This window comes from Cardiocondyla obscurior, linkage group LG19 (genome assembly GCF_019399895.1).
Source record: "Cardiocondyla obscurior isolate alpha-2009 linkage group LG19, Cobs3.1, whole genome shotgun sequence".
NCBI lineage: Eukaryota > Metazoa > Arthropoda > Insecta > Hymenoptera > Formicidae > Cardiocondyla > Cardiocondyla obscurior.
This window is the reverse complement of record NC_091882.1, coordinates 2,422,810-2,440,687: the sequence shown is the minus strand read 5'-3', so window position 1 is coordinate 2,440,687 and position 17,878 is coordinate 2,422,810. Positions and strand designations below refer to the sequence as shown.

Below are 17,878 nucleotides of genomic sequence, written 5' to 3'. Positions count from 1 at the left end.
CAGGTCCTCGCGGGGCGAAGAGGGACGCGGGGAGGGAGGAGGGAGGGAGGGAGGCCAAGAGCGAAGAGATGCTCTCGCAAAATAAAGGAGAGAGAGCGTGTTGGGAGCGAGGGGGAGGGGGAGGGGAAAATGAAAAGGCAGCTACCTTACTTTGGCTGCGCGCGGAATTGCTAGCACCGTCAGGCTCTCCTCCGCCGAGGGGGAGGGAGAGAGAGGAGGGGGGGGCGTAATGATCGGAGGCGGTGCGTTTTGCCTTCTTAATCGGCATTAATCGCGCCGGGGGCTCTCGCCGTTCCTGGGGACGCGCCGTCGTTATTCGGTATCGCAACGACCCGCTGGTGATCTGCATGCAGAGTGCGTATATGCATTTTTAATCACCGCTGCCGACGTACGAGCGAGGACGCGACACTGCCCGGGCCGCCTGCAGCTGCGGCGAAGTCGCGGCCACGGTGTTTATGCGCGCCGTGGTCGGTTATTACACGCGAGAACAGTATACACGTACCTTCCGCCAGTTATGTATTACAATCTTATTTTGTTAATCGTCCCCCGTTGCGTATGCCGTACGAACCACGCGAATGTATGATTATTGAAACTCCATTTTTCCCGAAACGCTCGTTGTTGGACATATATATTTTTTATTTTATTTCTTTTTCTTTCTTCTTTTTTCTCCCTCGTTACGTCGGTCGCATGTGGCAATTTGATACCAAAAAACGACGCTTGACTCGCGCTGACGGATCCTTTTCGGAACTTTGAGAAAATTTTTATAACGGATCCGTAATTTATTTTGCATAACTAACGGGGGGGACAGGAATCAAGTTGAACGGCGGAAGAAGGATGCAAGAGCCAGGGGACCGTGTCTCGAAATCGTCGAGTGAACATTCGAATATGTTAAGTAATGCGGCGATACAATCGCGACTCGTAAAGCTAATGGCGAGTTCGGGGTCGGCGAGCAGGGGAAAAGGGAAAGAGGGGAAAAACAAAACTGATTTACTCGGGGCACGCGACAGTCGCTTTAATTTCTGCTCCGATGGAGCTGTTATTGTCACCGATTAACTTAGATATCTGTGGATGATTACGTTAAGGATAAAACAAGCGTCGCTATCGCTATCGATACGTCTCGCAACAATCGTTCCCTACAATTGTCGAACCAAACCATTTTCACTCAAACAATATTGTACATTTTTTAAATTTATTTCTATTAATTATATTTGTGCTTGACTTTTATTTAACGAATATCTTTTTTTGTCTGTTTCAGGTAAGCATTCTTTTATAATCCACGGCGCAAATCACGTCGACGGTCACCTAAAGGTATTTAATGTATTAATAATCGGAGGTACGAGTTCTTTAGCGAGAGAAATGTAGACGAGAATGAATAGTAATTCATTAAGATTAACGATTGCATTTTTTTTTTCTACACATGGAAGGGCAGGATTTTTTTTTTTCTTTTTTTTTTCTTTTTTACGAATAATGAGATTTAAATGCGAAAATACATTCGTATCGATCAGAATGGAATAAACGAGGTTTTAATTATACCTGAAAGCTTACAAAAGCTCAATTAACATTGTAAATATTATAATTATTCCGTTATCTCCTAATTGCGAACAAGCTCGGCATTCACAACTCTATTCGATTGCATTTACATTGATAATGATCATTAGTATCGCTATTGATACACTTAATTAACACGGAGTGACGGTAAGCACATCGGGCACATAAGATAGAATCTCACATTAATGATCTACGTCGACAGATCGCGGGAGAGAGTTTCCGCGCAATAAAACGCTTTTCAAGTTCGTGAATCGCGATTTAATCAATAACGTTATAATTATCCGCTCGCTCAAAGCAATGAAAGTACGAATAAACGACGGATATATTTTTTGTTCATTTTTTTTTTTATGCATAGCATCGCAGAACTAATAATCGATGCCATTAGCTTGATTGGCACGAATGTTTAGTATTGATTTATTATTACGGACGCTCGTGCTCAATGGAAATTCAAACGTGACAGGTGGAAATTAGCGGCGGCCTCGCGTTGCGTTGCGTTTGCCGGCGAAAAAAAAAAAAATTCCGATTAGAGATCATCTTCAGCCGGATCACGGTAGGAATCGTAAGTCGTTCAGTTTAGCCGGCGGAAGAGAAAAGCCACTGCCGTCGAATTGAAACGCGGATAACCTTTGGCACCGCCGCCTACTTTTGCGCCGCGAAGTAGCAAAAATTAACGATGAAAGAGGCATCTGAATACGCGTGCGGCCGCGGTAATGAAACGGTTCCATAGAGGCGACGATAAAAAAACGCATAATCGAAGAAACGTTCCGCTCTTCGGGGGGGATCGTCTCTGGCGCGGCGCGGGAGATCAGCTGGGAGAGATAAGGGAGCATTGGCATTCCGTGCTCGCGTGTGCGACCCGTGTATGTATATTCCGACGTCGTGGTGTTTCACTTATCGCCTACTTTTTCGGTTTCGCCGACGCGAATAGCGGGTTCACGACGAGAAGAAATTTTAGCGATCACGGTAATTTTCGTAAGACGGGACACGATACGAGGCGGGCGAAAAAACGTGAGAGGGTTTGTACGAGGGGGGGGGAAAGAGGGGATCGGGACGAAAAGGATGTCATATCGCCGAGTGAATAACGGCACGCCTCTCCGTTATCGCACGGTGTTCACGTTCGCACACATGAAGGATGATCGACCGCGATCATTTATATCGATCCGAACAGGACTGCGAGCGGAGGGTAATCTAAATACACGGGCCACGTCTTATCGCCGGCGACGCGGTGCTTAATTATACGCGTTAACATGATCGTTATTCTTTTATCGTTGCGGTAGGGGGTTCGCGCGTGCAAAATTATGCGGCCCAAAATTGATTTATCGTCGATCAGATCGTAACGCACGCTCGTGGTAATATAACGCGATAATTCGTAGAAAATTTATTGAGATAGAGAAATATTAATAAATTACAACCATAGCTATTCGTTCAGGTAATTAAAGAAAAAAAAAAAAAGAAATTTGAAGCAAGCTGCTTATGTGACTAATTGTAAGAAGTAAAAAAAAACTTTGAGTTATTAACGTACGCGCTATAACGTACGGTGCATAAAATAAAATTACGCAATAATTGCATTGTAATTCGGTCGTCGCGTTCCTGACGTACCCGGGGTATCTCAAGTGGAGGCTGAGCGGCGCGTTTTCCGCGCGCGTTGACGCAAGATAAATGTCACGCGCCGAGTTTACTTTCGTTGATTCTCACGCTAGGTAGAAGAAGGTAAGCGAGCATCGTTGAAATGATTCGCGGGTCTCAACCTCAATCTTGAGAGTCATCGTTAAAATTGTACCATAAAAGCGAGAGCCTGAGGGAGCGAGGAGGTCAACACGGTTTACTGTGTAGATGTGCCCGTCCGAGAAAACCGCTGCCGGTTGGCCGCGCTCTCGCCCGCTTGTCCGTTGCACAATACCGAGCTCTCGTTTAGCCGCGCAATCGAAAATATTGCCGTTCACGTCATGTCGGTCGGGCATGATCGACAATTAACTGCACATCGCTCGGACCGCAGTCGGTTCGATCAAGAACTCGTACCTCTCGAAGTGTCACATTTTTTTTTTTTTTCCTTTGATTTCTAGCGGGTGATTGCGCTGTAATTTGCTCGCCGTGATCGATTCCTACGTCTATCGGTGTTACCGCACGACGATATAATTAGTAATTAAATTTTGTCTTTACCGCGCGAGTGCTTTCCCGAGAAAGAGAGAGAAAAAAAAAGAATAAAAAAAAGGATTCCACCCGCGTGATAAAAAAAGAACGATGGTAGTATCCGTGAAAACGTACACGCCTCTCCGAAATCGCTTCATTTATTTCGCCGCGAATGTTCGAGCGACATTACTGTAAATTCCGAAAGGGCAGCGTACTCGAAATAATTATGGCCGATATATTTCCGTGGCAGGGTTCCCTTATCTTAATTACCCGTCGTGCCCCGTCCGCCGTAAACGGTTCTCGCTAACCCTCGCCGTGAGGTTTTTAAGCCTGTTGCCGGCGCGGATTGCGCGCTGTAAATTCGTGGGGGCTCGCTTGCGTGCCCTTTACAGGCATCGCCGAGGCTCTCGCCGGGCCGCGCGTCCGAGTTTTAACGTCCACGGCACCGCCGCGGTCCGCGGACATGATTGCATTTGCATTATACATGCCGCGACTCGCGTACATAGATTTATCTGGCCCTGGGGTTTATTTATCTGGAGTTATGGCAAACACACACCACTGACCGGCTCGAAGCCCAGCCAATAACGTATGGTAATGAACGGGCCCGATTGAGAGGGAGAGAGACTTTTTTCCTTTTCCTCGCTCTCTCTCTTTTTATCTCTCTCTCTTTTTCTCTTTATCTCTGTTTCTCTCTTTTTCTTCCGCCCTTTCTTCATCTCTCTCTCTCTCTCTCTCTCTTTTTCTCGTCGCGATCATCTAATGCTCTTATTGCAGTCGGGAATCTCTCTCGCGGCCTATCACAACACGAACGATCCGTGAACCCTCGACCTCTTATGTTCTCTACCTTCTGCCTTCTTCTAATCCGCGGTGTCTCCTCTCCTTTCCTCTCGCTGTTTTCTTCGGTATTTCACCACTCGTGCGTTCGCTGCTCTTCCAAACTGTTTCGAAATGCCCACTAAACTGTTTTTTTTTTTCTTTTCTTAAATTTCCTTTTTATTATTTCGTTTCGAAACCCTGATTTTCTCCTTCGTTGTCCGAGGAGATTGAATCGGATTTACGGAGGAGGTTACGGGGGGGGGAGAGAGCAAAGTTCCCTCCGCGAGGGCACGACGCAAAACCGCGGACTTCGCCTTGCATTCCGCGGTTTAGAAATGTACGGATGATCGCGCCGCGGACCGGCGCTGGAAGTGCCTGTTTGCGTTTAAGTCGCCTGGCAGGATGATGTGGACGAGGAAACGCGACTTGAAATATTACGATATACTTTAGCGGCGGTCTCGCCCTTTTATTTTTTATAGCTTTCCCCCGTGTCTCCCCTCTGTAGAACTCGATAAATCGGTGCCGGCCAGCGGTAAGAGAGATCGCGGGGATTAAAAGTGTAAAATTTACAGGCGCCGATACCGATCGCGCTCGGCTGTGAGATCAGCCGGGATCGATAGACACATCGAGTTTATCTTATTAACCCAGATGCAGAAGAACGTGACCACGTATTATCAAGCGTTTCTTATTGACCGTTTGTTTCACTCTTGATCGAGCTTCCGATTCGCGGTGCCGCGTTGCCGCGGTAATCGCGCGGACAATTACGTACGAGACAGCTGAGCGATTTACCGCTTTATCATTTTCTCGGGCTGCCTTTTCCGCTCCGCCGTGATCGCGGCGAAAGAGCGGCCGCTCTTTCGAACGATTTCGACGTCGGTGCCATTAACGGCGGCGATGTCGCGTAGGCTTTATTACCCGCGAAATGACGATTCCGCTTGGGAAAAGGGCAGCTGTCTCATTACCGTGACGTATGCCGCTTTGTTGAAGGAACCGATACTCGACGACCTGTGGGCGCGTCATTGTCATCTAATGAATCTTCTGCGAGCGCGATGATGAATCTCTCCGCGCGAAACACACGACGTGTGTTTGCAACATCGTGCGGGCCGGATAAAAATAACTTTATACACGCGCGATCACGTTATTCGAACCCACTCGGCGCGTTATTTCGCGCGGATAATTTTTTTCCTTTTATACATCGGCGTTAAATTCCCGAATGGAAAAGGTGCAGCGCGGCTTTCGCAGATTTTTTTTTACCGGAGTACAAGGTAGATCAGCTTCGAGAGTTTTCATTGCCGCGGACGCATTTGTTTTGTTTACATCCGCGTGACACGGGTAAAAACCGTAGTGCGATGCGGTATCACTTACGAAACACGGTACGGCGCGGAATAATGGACTAAACGCTAACACCTCTCCGACGGCGGAGATGAATGCGCCGTGACTTCTCGCCACGAGGGGAGGGAGGGGGCCTCCGCCACCCGTGTGTTGTTCGCGAAAGAGGCGAGGGTGCCGCGGCGATGTTCGCGCACGGCACAGCCGGCGCTTTACACGAATTCGCGTGTAAAGCATTTTGCAGAATCGGTGGAATGGGACAGCTGCGCGAGTCACCAGCCGTAGCTCCGCGGCGGCGGAGGCTGACGTAACGACCTGCTCCCACATATACGCTCATATATCACGCTCGAGAAACGAATACATAAACTCACCTTTCCAATCTCCTCGCGCGCGAGCCGAGACACGCTCTGCGAAGTGTCGTACCATCGAAGTGAGATATTAACTGTCCAATCGGTATCGCGCTTCACGCTAGATCGAACGGTAAACGGAGAGCGTTTCTTCATCGCGAACGAGATCGGCCGCTTTTGCGACAAGATACGCGATTTACAACGAGGTAGTTATAAGTTTTTCTTCCTCCAGTCAAAAGTTTTTAATCTCCTTAGCTCATTTAATAAGACGATCGTTATTAAGTTTCTCATTAACTATTATCGGATCGCTACACGCGGATCTGCTCTACTGAGAGCTGAAGGCGCAGCTCGTGATTGAACTTCCTCTTTAATGATTAAAACATCGCGTCACCTGTTGCGGAGACAGATATAGACAAATTTATATCGGTTTTTTCCCCTCCGCGCCCCACCGCGCGTTCATTATGTTCACCTTACTCCGTGACATTTTCTCCCGACGTGGCGCCCGCCGCCACCCACGCCACGAAATGTCATTCCCTAAAAAAAAAAGAAAAAGAAAAAAAAGACAGAAAAAGAACGACGTGATCGATGCGGCTCGTTCTTCGTTTCAGTCCTTATAAAGTTCTTACGGCGACTACGAAAGTGCGCGCTTGACGCCAGTGAATGCCTGTCAAAGGATGAAAGGAGTACCGGTGCGCCTAATGTTACCGCACTCGCGACGTTAATGAAAGAATGGTATTTCCAGCCGGCTCGTCTTGTCTCTTTGTGAGGCAATTAGGAGCGTTATGCACCGCATACTTTCGCGGCTTATTCATAGCGCAATTGCAATAGTCACGAAGTTCTTGCGGCATTGCCCAACGTTACCCGAATATAAATTTCGAAAGAAGGGACAAAAAAAAAGGGGGAAAAAAAAACGTAAGGGGCTCGCGGATAAGTCGATGATAAGAACCAGCTTTCCCTTTTTCCGTCCTTTCGATGCAATCGCGATCGGGCCAATCGAGCTTGACGTACGTATACGCACGTCCACCTATTATCGTTCACAACGGACGTGCCGTTCTCTTGCAGGAAGTACTGCGGCTCTCGAAGAAAGCGTGTATTTGACGTCGGTGAATGCTTGTCACGGAATGAAAGGGATGAATACTGGTTATCCCCTATGAATCGGCACGGCTGGACGATAAAGGGAAATTTTACCTCGCGATCTTCCCGCACGGCATGCCGGATAACATCGCATTAGGAGGAATCGGTTTTGTCACTCGGCGGAAGGCGTGCGCGTGTCGCGGATCAAAATATTCCCTCTCAAACGTAACGCGACGGAAACTGAAGCGTCGCGGTATTGTCAAACTGCGCGAGCGGGGCAGTTTAGTTTTACGTTAAAACATATATTTTAGCATATTTCCACGCGACGCGTAAATTCGGATCGATGGAACGAATAGGTCCCGCTTGAGTTCGAGATTCTCGAGCACCCGACGGTCCGCAGTTCGTCGCGTCTAGAGGGATCGGAATCGGCATACGAATATCCCCCGAATACGTCGAGCGTAGTTCGCGAGAGAAGGCAGAACGAGCAAGAAAAAGAAGGTCGCAGCGGCGGCGATCGCGACTCCTCCGCGTTCTCGGCGAATATCTTAATTCCGGACGCGCGGAATACCCGTCGCGGCGATTTCCTTAAAATGCTGCCGGTGCTCCGAGCGAGCGTCGGGCATTTGCATAATCTTAACAGGCATTTGCGAGAGGTATGCGCCGGTTTTGTACGGTTGATACGCCGATGGCACGGCGATAGCGGGCAAGTGGCCGATCGGATGTCGTGGAGGGAAGAAGGCGCGAGGGGGAGAGCCGGTCGCTTACGCACCGCTAGCGACCGGTCGCCGAGAAATTTAATCGGAGCGACGAAATAATGACAACTCGCCGGCGCGAGAAGAGAAAGTCGCGCGTCGGTTGCTCGGTGACCTCCGCCACCGCAGCCCATCGCGTGTCAAATTATTACGTATCGCACGCGTAATGAGCACGTGCATTAATGGCGTAATAAAGGTATATCGATGTTTTCACCTCCGATGTCGCATTGAATATCTCACTCGACGTCGATCCTTTAAACTTGCATTAATTAACGAGCGACAGCTGGTAGCGCGCCCTTCTTAAGCTCTCAATTTTACAGGTTACTGAAAAATATTTTAATCTTTTTAATTTTTAATTTAATTAATTTAACATTCTTTTTTTTTCTCTCTTTCTCTCCCTCTCTCTTTCTCTCTCTTCGGTAAGGTATTCAAGTTCGCAAAAGACTGAAAACCGTCAATGCACCGTCGCGCACCCGAGGGGGTGCGCGACGACAGAGGGAATTTCTTCTAATCGCGAGATTCTTCCGGGTTCCTATAATTTTTCCGCGCCCGGTCTTCGGAAAAATTCGTCATTATCTTCATCGCGGCTTATTGTGCCGTCGAATAGAATACGCGCGGCGGGGGCGGTAGAACGCGTGCGTTTCTTCTGGTGGCGAACAGCGTGTAACACGTGGCGGTATCTTGTATCGGGGCCGTGGTCCCCCGCTGGTAACCGCGGTGTTTTTCCCCTATGCACGACCACTGCCATTCGCAGCGAACGGCAGCGGCGACCACGCCGGAGCGGTGGCAAATCGAGGACGTTGTGGGGGCTCTAGCCGTGCGCTTCCCCTTCAGCCCCCTTGTGCCCTCGTGGCGTGCTTACGAGAGTAGATTTCCCGCAGATAACTCTCGACCGCGTGGAGGTCCATCGTGGGCGCGCCCACCTTCATGTGTGTAATAATGCGGAAAATGTCGGGGTATTTTTAAGAATACTTTATGGAAATTAGCGATAAACGACGTAAAAATAAAAATCAAGATATGAACGCTTTAAAAATAGTAATACAAGAATGTTTTTTTTTTTAAGTGCCGTTTACTTTTTTTTTAATACAATCTTGTCGTGTAAGTGAGATTAGATATTAGATCGTCGTAATGTATAAAGGAAACGAAAGAAAACTTTACTTTTTTCTTTTTTTTTTCTTTTTTGTTATTTTACGTAAACGCACACGCACGTACGCAGTCACGCACGCGCGTATCCGCCTGACCCTGAACTTTCTAAGTTAATTTAAATTCTTGGCTCGTGTTCGTAGGTGTGCTCGGACCTTTCGTAATGACCTCGCCTCGTTACTTCCGGTGAAAACTCGCGATTCGCACGCGACTCGAGAAAGTCGAATCCGTCCAGTTTAAGTACAGAAAATAATATCGCTCGATGAACGATATATGTATACGTATATCTAAAATGTGAAAACTATGAAAGTTCCTGGCCAGCTTCGTCGTTCGCGGCACGGATCGGCACAATGCTGTTCTTCGTTTTTATACTCGCAATATCGAGAGAGACACGAGGGTTTTGGAGTAGTCTGAAGTCTCACACATTCCGAGAAATCTGTAAGACGGCCCACGCGAACGGAATAAATTCATGTCGAAATAGTCTCGATCGCGAGCCGAACAATCGGAGAAAGTATCGCCGGTTGCAAAAAAAAAAAAAATAAGAAAGAAAGAAAGAAATATCCGCGAAAGGTCGATTCGATAACGAGATCGTGATACTGTAGCATTATACAGCGCGGTCGCGTGCAGTATCGGTATCACACTTTCTCTACGATTGACAATCATTAAATCACGTCTTGTTTTTAAAATATTTCCACAGCGACAGGGTGCAGTTAATCTATTTTTCTCGTCGGTTGACGTTACATTCAGTAGGAATTAATATAAAAAAACGAGTCATTTATTCGATTCCGCTCATTCTGCTTCCAATTGACATATAACGATAAAGTAAAATAAAAAAAATGTTAAATCTCGTGTTAAATATATTTGTACATACAATGTAGTTAGCTTGTTGCCGGATCATTACCGCAAAGCTGCACGCGAAATGTCGCGTGTTGGAGCAGGCGCCGAGCGCATCGTTTATGCCGGCATCGAATTTTCCTAATCGTCTTTTCCACGCGGTTAACGTGCCAAGTAGGATGGCGCCGGCTCGGATCGCCCTCGTTATCTACCTCCCCCTCCCCTCCCCTCCCCCCGCCTCGCCCGATTTTCATCGCGGTAGCGCGTCACCATTCGCATCGGAGCGAGCCGGCCTCGAATCGTTCTGTTCCACCTCGTTCCAGCTCGCTCGTTCTCTGGGATTTGTTGCGAAGGGGAGGGTTCCGGGGGACGGTACGAAGACGAGCACCGTGGCCGTGAACGTGGCTTCATTACCGGGAAACCTGTTAGTTATGCTAATATCGCCTTACAAACCCTTCATTATCGTTGATGAGCAATTAATACGCTTGCCTGGTCCCCGTGCTCGGCGGTGCTAATGCACTCTGAATGTCTCTCAATTACACGGCGACGTTGCCCGCGAAGTCGAGCAAACCGATTGAGATTGACGATCGAGATCCGTTTTTCTTCTGCCTTACTCTTCTCTCTCTCTCTCTCTTTTTCTCTCTTTTTCTTTATTTATTTTTTTTTTTTTTTCCTTCTTATCGCACCTTATGGCTCCGGCGTTGCTCAACGACGGTAACTCCAGAACACGTTCGACATACATCTTCAATCGTACATTCATGAATTTAATGAATTTTGATGAAACCTGAAGCGGGATGATACACATTTCGCGTAGTAAACGCGAATCACACGTCGAGCGTTGAAGCCGTTAACGGCGCGGCGAGGAGAAAATTCGAGCGAGAAACATAAGGCGCCGATGTACGAGGTCGTGCAATAAAGTGGGTGTGGTTGGCGTTATTGCACAAGTTTCTCGATACGGTAAAGTGGAGAAAAGGGCACACACTTGCTGGTAGCCGGGAGCAAGCTCAATGAATTCAAGAGAGAGAGACAATCAGTCAGCGGATTTGACGTAACTGTTTTTCGCGTTTAAGAAAAATAAAAAAAAAAAAAAAAATAATAAAAAGAATCTTCCTGTCAACTTTGACTAGAGACGCGAGGAGCGATGTACTAGCTCGAGTCGGAGCGAGATGAAGGTATGACGTAAGTACGCGGCGCATCTGCGGAGATGAAGAAGGTAGGAAGAAAACGCCGGAGGAGAAACGAGGACGTGAGGCGGTACGGTCGGAGGCAGCAGGCGCGACGGGGGGATGTTGATCTGGTTAGGTCGGTGCCAGCGAACGCGCCGGTCGTCGGTTAGGCTGACCGGTCGCCGTCGGCACGCTGATCGCCTGGCGCGGCCAGGCCGAGCGAGAGAGGCGCGCGACGACCTCGACAGGGCGTGGCGGGTCACCGTACAGTGGCGCAGAATGTCGGACGGGTTTCCTCCGTATATATCCTCGGTGCACGACTTTCGAAAAGGTTCTATTACGCGTCCTTCGTCGCGTCCTAGCGGGGAGTTAAAAAAAAAAAAAATTGGTCTATTATCTCGTTTATTGGTCCTCAGAAAAAAAAAAGATCTCGTATTTAAAATTACAGTCGCGTTTCACGTATTGAGTTTCTACGCTTTTATCTCATATTTTTGCTGAGTAAAAGTTATGTTTTTTTCTTTTCTTTTTTCTTTTTTCTCCCGCGATCTTTATTTGCGAACCGTGAGCGGACAATGTAGCGCCATTGCAGCGTCGAACGTGTTCATCGCGAGGAACAATGTTCGCGCTCGTTGATCGACTTCGCAACCGGTGCGATGCGAAACGCCGATTCTCGCTCGCGCACCTTGTTGGTACACCGGCGGCGTCGCCCTTTCTCACGGAACAATTCCGCGCGAGGTCGCGCGGTGAAACGAAAACACGCGTGTGGAATTTCTAGCCGACGCAAATTCTCAACCTCGGGGTCCCGTCCCCGCGTAGGATTCGCCGCGCGGTCGCAGGCGCGCTTTGCCCTTCGCGCGAAGCAACCGTTCTCCCATATAAGGGATCCCGAGTGCGAGCCGCAGCCCTGGGGATCTTCTTCGGTAGCCAACAAAAATTTGCGGCGCGCGCTCGCTTTATTGCTTAACGCCTCGCTTCTCGCGCGACGACCCGCCGCGGTCGCCCGACATTCATTCGGCAGCGGCGTAACGTTACGCCGGCGACGCGTGGGTGAGATACACGTTGCAGGGTATAATCCGACGCGTTAAAAGAATGACGGGTTAGAATCGTAACACAATGCCGCACGGTGTTATAATTTCCGCGGGATCCTACGAAGGGGGCGATGAATAGATTTGAGTAATGGCAACTGCCAATCTCGTTCTAATTGCTAGCTAAGCTTCTTCGGGTTGCTACCTCGCTATGTGGCACTGCAGATTATTACAGTTCTATCACTCGAGCTCTCGAACGACGAGCTCTTTTACCGGTTGATTGAAAAACTACTGGGATTACGATTTAAAATTACTATGATCGTTACAACGCGCTGTAATTATTGGGGCTAGACCTAATTACAGAGACTTGATATCGGGGGCAGTAATTTTCGTATTGCTCCGCCGCACCTGTATTCCGAATACAGAAAAAAAAGGGAAAGAAAAAAACAGAGAGAGAGAGAGAGAGAAAAAAAAAATCCGACGACCGATCGCTCGGGCGTCCAGGAGCGAATTCTTTGAACTCGCTGCGTGTAATTTAACGTGACGTGGTTCCGACCGAGCGATCTCTTAAGGTTATAACCACGAGATTCCTCAGGTCGAGGATTCGAGCCCGAGCAAGAAAGGAGCCGTTATTTTTCGAGGATTCCCCGTCTTTTCCCAGGTCACGGTCGGATGCAACCGCGCGGATATTCTTGCCGAGTCCTCTTTATCTCGAGACAAATTGGCACTCGCTCGCGACGAATTCACCGTGGAACGGCATGCTGCCCCGTGCTTCCTGCGGCGGCGGCGCGGCCATTCGAATTAACATGCGAAATTAAAGGCTAAAATAATTAAGAAGGCACGTCCCGCGATTATGACGTAGGTGAGGAACCGTACCGCACCGCGGCCTTTAACGCGCGGTATTCGCACGAATGAACAGGAGATTTTATTACATATTACGGACACGGCGGTGGGCACGCGGTGCCGCGATTTCAACGATGGGGGCACGAGATGCACAATAAATATCGCAAATCGCAGCGCGCATTTATATCGTTACACGAACGTTTCTATGTTCGCCAATTTAAATTCCGCTTAGCGCGCCTCCCGGCCCGCGGGCATATCTGATAAGCCCACGCGCATAATTTAAGAAGAGGGCGGCCCTCTCCCCTTCCCCCCTCCCCCCGCTCCCTTCGTGTCCGCGAGACGCAGTGACGCGCGAATAATTTAATAACACATGCTCCCGAGCCGGAGCGCATCCTCGCGAGCCCTCTCGTACCACGGCGAGTACGCGAGGGGGGCCTAACATCGTGTTTGTGGAAGGTATAATTGATGCAGGCCCAGCCGGGGAGATCGCGTTTGCCCTTAAGAGTTTGGAACTGGGTGGAGAAAATATAGGTTGTCTTCGTTACCCGGCCTTTGGTGCGCACCCGGTCGCCCGCGGTGCAACACGAGGATGATATATTCGCTGCAACTGCAGCTGCGCCGTACCCGCGGCTCGAAAGCAGCTACGCCGCGTCGGTCACTTCGTGAGATTTCGAAATTACCTGCCCCGCATTGCGCCTCGCGAGAACAATGACGCGGCGTTCATCATCAAACCAGCGGGGTTAAACGCGCCTCTTAGCGCCGTGATTTTAGAACTCGGTTCTAATCTCGTTCCCGCTTTCGAATTCAAAGTCCGACGAGACGTCATTCGCGATTATCTTGATGAGTTTCGTGGAAATCCTGGATTACAGTTGCGCGAGATGACGCGAATTAAAAAAAAAAAGAGAGAAAAACGAAGAAACGATTGTACGGTGCTGTTAGACGAGCAGAAGTGTGGAATTACTCTTTCTCTTAACAATTAGTCTCCGGCGGGGGGTTCGCGGGAGGATCTGAGACTTTTCCGCGCCGGACAGAACGGCCGTGTACGCGGCTCGGTTTCACGGCGCGAGCGGTTTCTTCGCGCGCCGTGTGAATGACTTAACTAATTAGCGTTTTGCGCGAGGCGATCGTGAGGAGGCGGCTTTTCTCGCGCGTGGCCGTACTCCGTACCGTTAGAACGGCGAACGTATCGAGAATTCGAAGCAGCGTAGGGGGAGGGCCTATTTACCGTAATCAATGATTATGCGTTTTACTGTCGGCGATTATACGCGCCGCATTGTTACCGCGAGAGATACCTCGGTTTCGTGCTTTAGCGGTATAGATCCCCTTGCCGCGCGATGAAGTCTCTTGATACCTCTTCCCGCGATGCGCACGTAGATAAATCGTAGATTAGAAGTCGCTTGGCGAAACGGTCAGCGAGCACCTACATTCAGCCCGACGGCATGAATGCAACACCTGCTAGATTCCAAGTTCACCGCGCGTGTCGTTGCCGGCTGAACGACGAGCAAAAATAAGCCGTCTCGTAAAACAATTAATTTAAGGAGGACGTTAACACGTAAAATTAATTGAAGAATCTAAAGTAATGTTTAATTTTTTCTTTTTTCTTTTATTTTTTTTTTAAATTTATTCCGATGCTGTTTGGAGCTCGCCGCGGAGCAAATAACGCGCGCTACCATAGCTGGCGCAGAAATTAATAAGCGCGTTTTTCGGTGACAATAATAGCTCCTTGCACTTCCTTGCATATTCTCCGGAAAAAAAATACAAAAAAAAAAATAACGACCAATTAAATACTATCCGCACGAGAGGTAGGAGAAAGAAAGAGAGAGGGAAAAGAGGCCTGAATGCCCAGCGGCATGAATGCACGGCCTCGATCTCCACGTCGATCCCGATCCCCTCCTCGAGTGGAGGCAGCCCCGGACTCGCGCGGAGGAAGGAGACCGGTCCGCTGTTGCGTGTACGGCTCGCATTACGGCGCTGAATATTTCATTCATAAGCGGGCCGAGCAATTACCGTATTCCACGAACATGTGGTGCGCGCAAGGGACGTCCGCGGATCGCGCTTACGTACACGCGTGCACCGCACGCTGCACCCCGCGGTCGTTGCAGCCGCAATTACGCGAGGCGCGGCCCTCATCGCGGTGAATGAAACGCATCCGCGCTCCCTATATCTTTCTTTTTAATCTCCTTTTGCCCCGCTCCTGCCCACCCCGTCCGTTCACTCGGTGTTTGTCTCTCGGCCGTTTCTCTCTTTTCTTTTTTTTTTTTTTTCTTCTTCCTCGCCTCCGGTTTCTCGCGGCCAATTTTTTTTTTGCGCATCGACGGAAACCGGTGAGTCGCCCCTTCGATTGTGCTCATCCTCTCGCGTGAGATGAAACCCGCGGGATTCCGCGCGACAGCGGAGATCACAGTTGCCGCGAAGGGGACGTGATTCCAGCAACGGTCAGAGGTCGTTACACGCGTACATGTTCCTTCCCGCGCGTGAAGGTATGCGTCGAACGGGAAGTATACAAAAGAATAGCGCTAACGAACAATCCGCCGACTAGAGTTTTAAATACCGGGAATTCCGGTAATACCAGCGTCGCGTTGTCGCTGGCTCTTGACTCGCAAATCAGCGATTTGAACAGAGATTTGGACGTACTGTTACAATAGAACGTTTACAGCTTTCGACTTTGCGCTCTCGCAGCAATAAAAAAAAATAAAAAAAGACCGGCCAATATCTAAAAATTTCTCGGACCAAGATATACTTTCTAATAACCCGCTGTCATTTTTTTTCTGCTTGCAGAATTTCCGGGAGCATCGTATAGACGGCGCAGCCCTGCCGTTGCTGTCGGAGAATCATCTGACGGGTACGATGGGCATGAAGCTGGGACCAGCCTTGAAATTGCGCGTGATGTTGGCCCGGAAACTCGGCGCTTGCACAGTGTGCTTGCACTGCGCCCACTGTCATCAAACGCCGCTACCGGCGCTCGGCGCAGCAGCGGCGTCGGTGACGCAACAGCAGCAGCAGCAGCAGCAGCAACAACAGCAACAGCAGACGCCGGGTCGACGACCCAGCAGCACAGGGAACTGACAAACAATGGCGGAGACTCCCCCATTGGGGTCCGAGACTGCAGTGGTCACCGTGACCCCGGCGCCATCGTCTCCGGACCCGAACCGGGCCCTCAGGATAGAACGGCGCGTACCCCGCCCGGTACGCAAGCCGGAAGTCGTCTTCAAGAAGCCTATCAAGCAGTGACGTGTTTAACGATACGTTCGAATTAGCGAAAGGACGATTTCAAATATCAGCGAGCACGGAGACTCCGCCTGTTGTCGAATAAGGAAGCGCCCAGAAACTCAGACTGGGAGTTTTTAGCCGAGATTAGACTACATGATACGAACAAGAGGAGAAAGAGTGAGAGAGAGAGAGAGAGAGAGTGTATGGAAGAAGATTCATGTTTAGCATAGTGCGTATAGCATGTAAAGCGTTGAATACTCGAGGAACGTCTTCGAGTGTTCGATTTCCGATTTCCATCGATCATCAGGATAATCTAAACCTTAAACTCTAGAGACCTGAAGAACCGTATTTTAGCGAAACTACAAGCTTCGACTTTATCGACGGATTGCGTACGACTTAGGAGCAGCATAACGAAGGTATGTTAAATTAATTTCTTAAACTTGTCGAGATACCTTCTCAAACTTGTGATTATTAAAATATAATATAGTTTGATTTTTTAAGAGTTTTTCCTCAGAAATGAAAAATTAATAGATAATAAATTAAACGAGTGCCTACCTTTATATAAAGTCTTCCAAGACGTCGTCGCTGCGCGATCGATTCGGATTGAAATTCCGATGCGCGACGGGACGTTACTGTATTACTTTTCATTATTTGAGATCATCTTGATTGTCGATCGACACTTTTCTCGAACGGCCGAACCCTCGTATTTCTACGCGAAACGAGAAACTGCTAACTCGACGTCGAAAAGAGAAAGAAAGAAAGAAAGAAAAAATTTTAAAGGAAGAGGTGTGTGTGTGAGAGAGGTACGCGTATATGTATACATATGTCAGAACGATTGCAATTATTTACGAATGTGTGAGGCAGAGTAGATATATTAAAAGAACACGATCTATATATACATAATCAGCGAGAAGAATTACGTGCAATAACAATAAATATACGTTTCGACGCGATAACTTTAACTACCGTAGGAGATACGTATTTGCTCAAATCGTTGTTTCTTTTATATATTTTAACAAAGTTTTTTATATGGATGAGAATTATTACGATAAATATACTAAATTATATTTTTGCTAATGTGCTCTATATGCAAGAATCCACGTGCGAGCACACACGACACACGAGAGGAAAAAAAAGAAAGAAAGAAAAAAAAAAAAAAAGAAAACATACACGTACACACAAGGACGTATAGCTCTTTAAGAATTGTACATTGCAGCGCCTTTAATCTTGTCTCCCTTTTTATCTCCAGGATTCATGCAACGTCAAACGTTTATTTATTTAGAGATGTAGTAGCCGTTTTGCCTTATTGTATTCACGTAACGATTAGGATGTAAATGGTGGTAGGGCGACGATGTCAAAACTGCGCTTACACGTACCATTCGCGAAGGAAAATGTGCATAGGAATCGGTTCGTAAGATGAGCAGTATTTTTTTAGATTTACACACACACACACATACATACAAGACACGCATATACAAAACACTAAAGTGAACTTAATGCAGACCATATAATTGTATATACATATACACACGGCGCCTAAACGGCACGTTTTCTACACGTGTCTCTTGCACTCCCGAGTTTGTGCCGCATCGAAAGAAAAAAAAAAAAAGAAAGAAAAGAAAAGGAAATGCGGAAATATTAGAAATCGCGTTTCGAGGTTT

General features: G+C 48.3%; 1 protein-coding gene across 3 annotated transcripts in view; it reads left to right on the top strand.

The window, feature by feature from the left end:
* LOC139109890 (uncharacterized) overlaps positions 1–17,382 on the top strand; it is a 109,442-nt gene extending 92,060 nt beyond the window's left edge. For 2 of the 3 annotated variants that reach the window (XM_070669305.1, XM_070669304.1), the window contains one exon: positions 15,786–17,382. In XM_070669305.1, coding sequence (XP_070525406.1) covers positions 15,786–16,073 — 288 coding nt within the window. In that variant the 3' untranslated portion in view covers positions 16,074–17,382. Of the gene's footprint in view, positions 1–1,255; positions 4,994–15,785 lie in introns of those variants that run through there. The other variant, XM_070669306.1, reaches the window with a different exon arrangement.
* The last annotated feature ends 496 nt before the right edge of the window (positions 17,383–17,878 follow it).